The 10,500-nt window shown below is 33.5% G+C and overlaps 1 protein-coding gene across 1 annotated transcript; it reads right to left on the reverse strand.

Moving 5' to 3' along the window:
* Window positions 1-7,751: 7,751 nt before the first annotated feature.
* On the reverse strand, window positions 7,752-10,237 carry LOC136228820 (lisH domain-containing protein C1711.05-like). The gene is made up of 3 exons (XM_066017302.1): window positions 10,014-10,237; window positions 8,951-9,034; window positions 7,752-8,321 (listed from the first exon to the last, which is right to left on the reverse strand). Exons 1-3 carry the CDS (start codon window positions 10,135-10,137, stop codon window positions 7,966-7,968), a joined length of 564 nt encoding a protein of 187 aa, XP_065873374.1. The 5' UTR covers window positions 10,138-10,237; the 3' UTR covers window positions 7,752-7,965.
* Between the last annotated feature and the right edge of the window lie 263 nt (window positions 10,238-10,500).

A 10,500-nucleotide genomic window follows, 5' to 3' on the forward strand; every position in this document is an offset into this window, starting at 1 on the left:
TGATGTTGGTGCACAAGGACGTGAATGAGATAATGTTGGAAGGCATGCGAGAGGAGTCGTCCTTAAAGCTTATGACTAGGGCTGGGTGCGGATCCTGGAGATACTGGACCGGATCGAATATTCGAGGAAAAAACTCCGGAATTGGACCAGACCGTTGACTTTTTTTGGAGAACCGAACTGGATTGGACTGTTGACTTTTCGTCAAAGAACTGGACCGAACTGGACCGAAATTTATCCAGGACCGGACCGATAACCGGATTGGATTGGATTGGATTGGATTGGATTGGACCGAACTGAAATAACCGAAAGTTTAGCAATAATAAATTTATATTTCATACATTAACTTTATATAAAGACAAATATTATATAATATATAGTTATATATTTTGTAAGATTTGGTAAACTAATTACAAAAATATAAATTTATAATTTATTAATAAGGTATAACATTATTATATAGTCATAAAAATTATCCCGATTAATTCCCGTTTATAAAATGAAATAAAAAATATTTACCTAAAATGTAGACATGGAGAATCAAACACCTAACCAAATGGAACATTGTTAATCGCCTTAACCATCTAAACCAATTCTACTTCTTGTTAACCATTTAATTAAATAACAAATATTAGAAGTTTTAAATATTAAAATTTTTAAACATTTTATAAAATAGAATCTCGTGCTTCTTTTACATATTCTCTCTGCTTCGATTTTTTTCTAGGGTTCTATCTCCTCCATTGCACTCCATCGCCGCTACCACCTCGCACACCGCTGCTACCACCACCTCGCACGCCGCCATCTCCACCTTGCACAGCGCCACCTCCACTTTTTACCGATCTAAATTCTGATAAGTTTTCTAAACTCTGAACTTTTATATTTCAATTTCTAAACTCTGTGTTGTGTACATGGTGTAGATTCGAAGTTTTATATGTTAGGGTATTAGATATAGTTCTTAATTAATTCACAGAAGCTTCCTCTCATGGAAAATCAATTAGGAAAATTTTTTTCACCTGGTTTTTCAGCCATGGAAAATTTTCTAGATAGCCACTCCCACCTTTCCCATCTCATCACCTCTTGTTCAATCGGGTATTATCGGGTCTTATAGCTAAAAAAGCTTTGCTTAATCTGCCAAGGGAGGACAGCATCAATCTATGACTGAGATACCGACATTGATGAATTGAACCTATAGAAATGCAGCTATCTTTGCCTACCCCATCCGCCCTTAGTCAGATAACCAAGAATCAAAGAAATTTGATCATCCAAATCTTCAGTGAATAATTAGAAAGTGGACAACTTTTCTATTAAAAGCGGATTGTTGATCACTTGTTAAGAATTCATAATTGTCAATGACATTTTGTTCTTCAAGTGATTGTGAAATATCACTGAAGAAAAGAATAGAGATTACAATAAATATCATGAAAATCCTCATAAGAGATACCATTTTGTGTGTTTATATTATGTTGAAATAATGGGAATGGAGAAAAGGGATGCTAATGAGTTGGTGGCACAAGTCATAAAGATTATTATTGCATTGTTAGATAAGTATATAGTGCAAAATGTGAAGCTTGGAGCACATTCTTCTAGTTTGGATGAAGCGGATGATGACATTGATGATGAGATTGATGAATATTTTTTAAATATTGATAAAGATATGCCAATTGAGGGAGAATGGGAAAGATATTTCAATGAGGCACTTGAAAAATATGTAATTGAGTTTGACCTTCTATTGTAGTGGAAGGTTAATGCTATGCGATATCCTACTTTATCCAAGTTGTAAAAGATGTTTTTGCAATTTAATGCTCAACTGTGGCTTCTGAATCTACGTTTAACACAAGTGGTAGAATTTTGGATCAATTTAGGAGTTCTTTAACTCCTGCTACAGCTGCGGTTTTGATTTGTTGTCAAGAATGGTTGAAAACTTCAACTCAAGCTTTCAAGCATGAAGAAGAAGTTGAAGATCTTGATGCTATTGAAGAAGGTAATATTTACTTACCAATTATATTTCATAGTTTTATTTTAATTAAATGTTTATGAATACTAACTATATAAATGTTATTTAATTTGTAGAAATTAGTTCTGATCCTAAAATTGCATCATCTCTTTTATCCATATTTCAATTGGATATCTAAGGTTTTTTTAACCGAATCAAATGCACTTTGGTAAGCATATTTTTTTCCTTTTACTTTTTGTTAGTGTGTTGATTAATTTTATTGAAGTGAAAGCTAATTAATTTAACATTTGTTGATTCACTAATATAGTAAATTTTATATGTTTAGGTTGATGTTTGGCTTTTACTGTCTTTGCTTTGGAAAACAAGGAATTTGTTGTGTTAAGAAGATTCAATTACAAATTGGGATGATTATTAGAGAGATTTTGCTAATGAAGTGTTGTCGTTTTTGAATTAAAGGTTGTTTGTTTTTATGGATTTGTTATTTTGTAACTTTGATTTTGTGGTTTTTTTAGCCTTGTTGTCTACCGTAACTTTTAATACTTTGATTTTGTGGGTTTTTTTTAGCCTTGTTGTCTATTGTAACTTTTAATGAATGTTGTTTACTTCCTAAAAAAATATCATTTATTTCAAGTTATGTAAGATAATAAAATTTTGTAAATTAAATTTTTAATTTATTTTTTAGGACTTAAACTATTAGATATTTATCCGAATCACCGAAAAATTATATTGGATTGGACCGGAACCGAATCTCTGAATCCCCGAACTGGACTGGACCGAAATTTTGGTGTAATTCAATTCTGGAAATTTATTCTTTCAATCCAATCCTGGAGATTTCCTTTTATTAATCTCCGAATTTCAATCCAATACTGGAGATTCATGAATCCCCGACTTGGACCGAACTGTGCCCAGCCCTACTTATGACTCGTAAGGTTGTTAGGGTAAACTACACCAATGGTACCTGAACTTTACATAGTTTACACTTTGGTACCTAGATTACATTTTGTCCCAAAAATATACCTGAAGTAACGATGACCGGACAATTTAGTATATTTTTATCGGTTATGACCGGTCAACGCGCGTTTCATGAGTTAATTACATTAATGGTATCCGAACTTTACCATAATTCACACTTCGGTACCTGGATTTTATTTTATCCTAAAAACATAACACAAGTAAAGGTGGCTGAAAGGTTTAGTTCATTTGATCGGTTAGTGACCGGGTAACATGAACTAAACATTGGAACTCACCATACACTCAATTAACATAAAATTATAATATTGTCATTTATGAACTAAATGACAGTATTATAATTTTATGTAAATTGAGTGTATGATTGGTCTCAATTTTTAATTTAAAATGGTCAAACTCGGGTTGATCAATCACTGATCGGTCAAATGTGCTAAAATATTGAGTCATCTTTACTTTAAGTGTATTTTTTGGATAAAATGAAATCTAGGTACCAAAATGTGAATTCGGGTAAAGTTCAGGTACCATCAGTGTAATTTACTCGTCAAAATCGCATTGACCAGCCATTAACCGGTAAAATATACTTAATTGTCCGGTCATCTTTACTTCGGGTATATTTTTGAGACAAAATATAATCTAGGTACCAAAGTGTGAATTAGGGTAAAGTTTAGGTACCATTGGTGTAATTTACTCAAGGTTGTTAATAGAACGATCACTAAGGGTCCGTTTGTTTCAGCTGTTCCTGTTTGCTGTTTGTTGTTTGCTATTACGGATAGGCAGCAGATATTAGATATTTTTGTCTAAAAAGCAGCTGTTTCAAATTTTTACCAAACGTTTTTTTTTTGTCTCTTGTTTAGACTTGAAAGGCAAAAAGCAGTTCTGAAAAATGGAAACAAACGGGCACTAAGGGTTGGAAATAAGTTACCTTAGGAATATAAATGGGGGATTCTCTGTCTTTATTGGTGACCCGTCGGACAAAACATGAATGGAATGGAGATGGAAAAGGTATCTTTGTCCCCCCACCCATTAATCCCCGATAGGGAATCTCGACTATTCTCCGTGATAATTGATTTTTTGGGTGGTTTAAGTATATATTAATTAGGTGAATGTTTTCAATTTTAGTAATGATCGTTGATGTTTAGTATTATTAGCTACATCATTCTGCAAGTAGATTGCTAAATACCGCCCCCATGTGGACTATTTTGCCCTCTCATAATTTTGATAAAAAACTGAAATTTTTTTCTCCAAAATCACAAACTCGAACAATAATAATTGAAATTATGAAAATAATCGATATGTGACAACCCGAATCCCGAAAATGGATAATTACGAGTCGGAAACATTAAAATTTACATTTTTTTATCAAAAAAATCATGAACATAATGCATATTTTTTGTGACGATTAGCATTTTTTGTCACAAAACAATTGAAGAAGTTTGTATCTTTCGTCATAAAAAATTAAATGATATAACATTTTTCGTCACTAAAAAGTCTACAATTGTGCCTAGGTCCAATTTGGTTTTGGACGGATCCGGCATCCTTCTAGACCAAAATTGGCATTTTTTTCTCAAAAATTCAAAAAGAAATTTATCAAAAGGGCAAAATTCTTCAAATGGGGCGGTAATAAGTAATTTGGAGCGGTAATTAGGAACACCCTTCTTAAAAGTTTTAGGTATTACTATTTTTTTTAACATAATATGTGATTCTCAATGGGAAATGAAAAAAAAAGTTTTTGAAACATCTATAAACGGAGAATTGGGATCCCTGATGGGGATGGAAATAAATTTGTCCCATTTAACTTGCGGGGACGGGGATGGAGAATCCCCGACTAGTCAGGGAACGGAGATGGGAAATGCATTCCCATTCCAATCCGCTCCATTTACATCCCTAAGTTACCTCCACTCTCTTTCTCATTTCTATTTCTGAAATGTAGGAAGACAATATCCAAATCACTAAGGGTTCGTTTTTTCACTTTTTGTTTTATCAAATCGAACCAAACCAAATCTAGCAATACACCGAAAACTAAAATTGATGTCGAACCGAAGCGTCAAAAGAACATAACTGAGAAACCGAATTCAAATGGTTCAGTTTAGTATGTGATTTAAGCCAAACTTATGCACATCTTAATTATACCTATTTTAAATGAGAATATATGTTTGGTTAAACTTGCATAGCTTTAACCAGTTGTATCTCAATCCGTACTAAACACTTTACATCTACTGTTTTGAGTATCACAACAAAAAGAGTACAAAAACAAAAACCAAACCAACACAAAATCCCTTAAAAAAAACACTTTACAACTACAAAAATCACAAAAAAGAAGCCTAATCTTTAGCTCAATAACAAAATATCTTACAAAAGCATATGAATAGAAACCAAATCATGAGTCACTCTAGTAAGCAAAAAAAAAAACAACAACTACTAATCAAAATTACAGAATCCGATGCTACGGGCCCGTGGCTCGGTCTGCGAGCCTTTCATCAAACCGACGGGTTTGCTCGTGCAGGTCCATGTCAGTTTTGATAGATCCGTGCCGAGTTTTGATGGGTTCACTCGTATGGCGCTCGATTGAACCGTTCGTGTCAGATTTTTTCTCACGGAAATTTTTCGTCTGATAATTTTAGTAACTCATCAATTAATTAGAAACGAATTTGGATTCGGCATATTTCATCTTCATTTTTATTCGATTAATTAATTAACCTGAATCGTACGTTGACTTGATTAATTAACCGTTTGGTTGATTTAATCAAACCGACTTAGATTAACTAATTTTGGATCGTCTTTAAAGACTTTCATCATAGGTCCTCCGACTCCAGTATCTACAACCACGATTCCTATCTTTCCGCTACTGCCTTTGTAGCCTCTACTCATCCCCAACATTGCAACTACGAATGTCCCACTACTCCTGGAATACTTCCAACTCCACGTCTTAATTCAACCAGATAACCTCATCCCTTCTTGGGTAAATATCAATGGTGCAGCGCACAAGGCCATGTTGTGTCTCGATGTCACTTGTTTAATCAACAATTTCCAAATGCTACACCACCTTCATTCTCCTTCATCAACACCATAGCTGCTTCATCAGATTACACATCTAATTCTCCACAAGCTCATACTGCGCACTTGTCTAGCTCATGGTCTCCTTTCACATAGCTGCTTGATAGTGGTGCCTCTCATCATGTCACCAATTATCTTCAAAATCTTGTTCTTCATGCTCCCTGTGATGGTACCTAAGATCTTACTATCGGTGATGGTACAGGTATAAAAATCTCTCACACTGGCTCTCTTCTCTTTCCTCATTCCTCCTCTCCTATCAAATTTCATAATGTTCTGTGTGTTCCGTTTATTTCAAGAAATATCATCTCTATCTCTCAACTTTGTGCTGATAATAATGCCTCCATTGAATTCTTACCAACTTGTTTCTGTATGAAGGATATCAAAATAGGGATGTTTCTCTTTTGAGGTCCAGTTAAATCTGGAGTTTATGAAATTCAGTTCAGCTCACCTCAGGTTTTCACAAACATTAAAGCCACCTTCCTAATTTGGCATCATCTATTAGGGCATCCCTCTCTCAAAATCTTCAAGCATCGTGTCTCTACAAATTATTTAAATGTTTCTAGCATATCCAGCTTAGATTATAATTCTTGTTCTTGCAATAAAAGCCACCAACTACATTTTTCTGTTTCTACTATTTCCTCTAATGCTCCTCTTCAATATCTCTATACTAATCTATGGACTTCTCCAATTCTCCCACATGATGGTTACAGATATTATCTTATTTTTGTTGATCATTTTACTAAATACATATGGTATTATCCCTTGAAGTAAAAATTAGACACTTAAAATGTCTTTGTTCCATACAAAGCATTTATTGGAAAAAAATTCCAACTTCCCCTTATTAAATTGTACTTTGATAATCGTGGTGAGTACCAAGTCCTTAAGAATTATCTCATTACTGATGGTATTCCTCGTCTTACAACCCCTCAACATAATGGTTACTCGGAAAGACGACATAGACACATTATTGAAACTTGCCTATCCCTTCTAACGCATTCCTCCATGTCACTAAAATATTGGACTAATGTCTGCTCCATCGATGTCTACCTTATTAATCGTTTTCCAACCCCAACTTTACAAAATGTCTCTCCTTATCTCAAGCTTTTCGGCGAATTACCAAATTATCACAAATTGCGTAGTTTTGGGTGTCTTTGCTATCCTTGGCTAAAACCATACACTAATCATAAGCTTGATTCCAAATCTCTTCCCTGTGTCTTTGTCGGCTACTCTCCCACACAAAGTGCCTTGTCTTCCTCTTCTCCTATGTCTCCCACATCTTCCGCTGTTAATTCCTCTCCTCATCTTAATACCCCTATCCCGCCCTCCCAATGTGCCGCCACATCAACCTCTTCCCTTACTCCCTCGCCCTCCTAAACTGCTGCCACAACAACCTCTTCCTCTATTCACTCGAACAACTCTCCCCCCATTCCCTCCCAATTATCTCCAAATCTATCTCCGCCATCTTCCCCCCTCTCCCATCTCATTCAATGACCACTCGTCTTCAAAACAACATCCGTAAACCAATCTCAAAACTCAATTTTCATCTCACAAAAAAACACGAGCTGTGTACAAACTGCTATTAAAAGGTCGTGCATTTATAAGCAAGATCTATCGATGAACCTCCTCTCAGTAGATCTAGTTACTTTTGTTACATGCAGTTCAAAGTATGGTTTGCAAGAGAGAAAGAAGAAAATGAGGAAAGAGAGGTTTTTCAATCCTTACTAAACACTCTATATCTACTCTTTGGAGTAACACAACAAAAAAGAGTACAAAAACGAAAACCAAACCGACACAAAATCCCTTAAAAAAAACCTTTACAACTACAAAAATCACAAAAATGGAGGCCTAATCTTTAGCTCAATAACAAAATATCTTACAAAAACATATGAATAAAAACCAAATCATGAGTCACTCTAGTAAGCAAAAAAAAAAAAAACAACTACTAATCAGAATTATAAAATCTCAACTTCTCAACTTCTCAATTTGCTCAATTACTTCTTCTTCTTTTCACTAGAAGAAGAACTCAAGCTCCTTACCAGATTTGGAAGGCAACAACTCACCTGTGGCGACTTCGGTTTCGTTCGATTCGGGGTTGTTTCTTTACGTTTCGGAGGAAGGTAAAAGGCAGCAGGATCCTTCGTCGTTGTTGTTGATGTCGTTGTTGTTGTTGTTGTTTGTTGCTGTTGTTGTATATCTTTGTTTTCATCGACATCATTAGCGAAGCTGTCGTGGAAAAGATCAATGAGTTGCTTCTTCATATCTGATGTTGAAGAAGTTTCTGCAGCCATTAGTACATCAGATTGAGAACTTGTTACAGAGTTGTTGTCATGAATTTGAGGAGTAGAATCTGCATAAGTTGAGTAACCTTATTTTAGGGCATAGATTAAAGAACGGATGAAAATACCAGTAACGTTTACCGTTAGGGGGGCAACTTTACATCTAAAAGCAATTTTACCCCTAATATTGGCAAATTAGGTCAATTTCAGAGATTATTATAAAACACAAATATTTTGTTTTTTATTCTGTACCAATTACATATCAGTTCGTTAAAAAAAAATATTCATATTTACTGTGATTTAATAATAGAATTTGTGATTAATATTTATAAATTCAGTAAAATATTTTTAATTTTTTTTTTGTCCAAGACAGTGTATTTTTTTAATTTTTTCTCAAATAAAAGTTCATGTCTAATCATATCTTTATAATCTGTTACTAATGAGTGATAAAATGACTCACATATGAAGTGTAGATGGAAAGATTCATAATTGAGGAGACAGATTGATGTATTATTTATTTCTCAAATTGATCCAACTTGAGGTAAAATTGCTCTTGGTTGCTAATATTAGTGATAAAATTGCATCATTTTAAACGTTAAAAGTAAAATTGTTTCTAGCTGTAAACATTAAGGTATTTTTGCATCTTATTCCGTTAAAGAATGTATCTATCTATAGAGAAAAGAAAGTTGAGAATGTTTACCACTATTTACACTTTGAAAATCTTCAACATCAGAATCCAGCCAAGCTTGATCATTAGAATCAAAAAATATTTCATCTTTATTACCTGAAAAAAGGAGATTTTACTTGTTAAAATATTGACGTAACACAAAAGATAATTGATTATATGTTAACTTTCTAGCTATCATTTGAATTGAAAGTTTAAATTGATAGTTAAAATTCAAAAATAACTTTTATTATTATATTTTACATATCTCCTCACATGAGTGCCCTTAAATTTCAAGCAAGTACAACACATGCTCGTTTTATTAGGATTGGCTACGGAGCCGGTACCGACGGGTAAGGCCGTCCCATTCTCGGGCCTTTTTATTTTTGGAATTACACCTCCTATTCTATTATCCTAACGCTATACTTTTTGAATCATATTCTCGTTTCATTTAATCGCAAATACCCACGGATTTTACAATAAATCAAATAGATTACAAATTTAATGAAATATAAAGAAAAAAATATTCGGAAAATTTAATAAATCATTCAAAAATTTAATAAACAAATATAAACAATATAAATAACTGAAATTAGGAAGAGTTAAAACATACTAAAAGTAAATAGTTCATAAACTTTTCATCCCTAAGTTTCGACGGAATTCCATCAAAACTTGAGACGGAATTCCATCAAAACTTGAGACGGAATGAAATTTTTCGTCATAATAGAGAATTCTTATTATTATGCTTAACGGAATGCGAGACAGAAATTATTCCATCTTAGTGTGTAGACATTTTTATTTATTCCGTCACAATGAAAAAATAATTTTATAATATAAATAACGTCAGAGGAAGGAACGCACGGTTTTATTGCACCTCCGGAATCCACCTAGTAGAAGTGGTTCCAGACGGCCCTCCTCCTAAGAAGAGAGTTTAAAATACTACAATCACACTCACATATAAAATTCTGGTTTCGCTACTGAATATAGAATTGAATTCATTCTACATCGGACTTTCCAAACACAAACTAAACATAGAACAAAGGATATAAAAACCCGAGCAAAACACGAAAACAAAAACGAAAACGGAGAGAAATCTTACTGAAATCAAAGGAAGATTGAGATTGAGAATGAAGGTGCTTGGAATTGAAATCCATATCTTCAGAGCTTCTGAGCTTCATTTCAGGCTGATCTATATACTTTGAAAATGGCAAACAATTACCCATTTTATGGATTTTTATCAAAATTCCATCAAAATTCTTAGAGGAAAATAATAAGTTGGTCACTCTAACTGTAGTCTTGGAGTGGAATTAGTTGTTGAGTGGTCTTGAAAGCCAAGTTATGGCATTTCCACAAGTGGGTCCAAAAAAAAATTATATAATTTTTCTGAATTTTCCTTTTTTGAAATTATTATTATTTTTAGATTCATAATAAGGGAGCAAAGGTACTTTTTTTGGTGGTTTCATAATTATTTTTGCTTTCTATATGGACTTCTTTAAATCTGCCTTATTGAGACTTTTTTTAATTTCTTTATCTTGAAAAACAAAAAAGATGGTTGACAATTAAAAGTTGTAATTAGATATATCCAA

Source organism: Euphorbia lathyris, chromosome 5, assembly GCF_963576675.1.
Source record: "Euphorbia lathyris chromosome 5, ddEupLath1.1, whole genome shotgun sequence".
NCBI classification, from domain to species: Eukaryota; Viridiplantae; Streptophyta; class Magnoliopsida; order Malpighiales; family Euphorbiaceae; genus Euphorbia; species Euphorbia lathyris.

Coding starts and splice junctions, on each gene's coding strand:
- LOC136228820 (XM_066017302.1), bottom strand. CDS start 10,137: ATGGGTAATTGTTTGCCATTTTCAAAGTATATAGATCAGCCTGAAATG. Junction 9,035..10,013: donor TCAATCTTCCTTTGATTTCA/GTAAGATTTCTC, acceptor TCCTTTTTTCAG/GTAATAAAGATGAAATATTT. Junction 8,322..8,950: donor TTTTCAAAGTGTAAATAGTG/GTAAACATTCTC, acceptor CAACTTATGCAG/ATTCTACTCCTCAAATTCAT.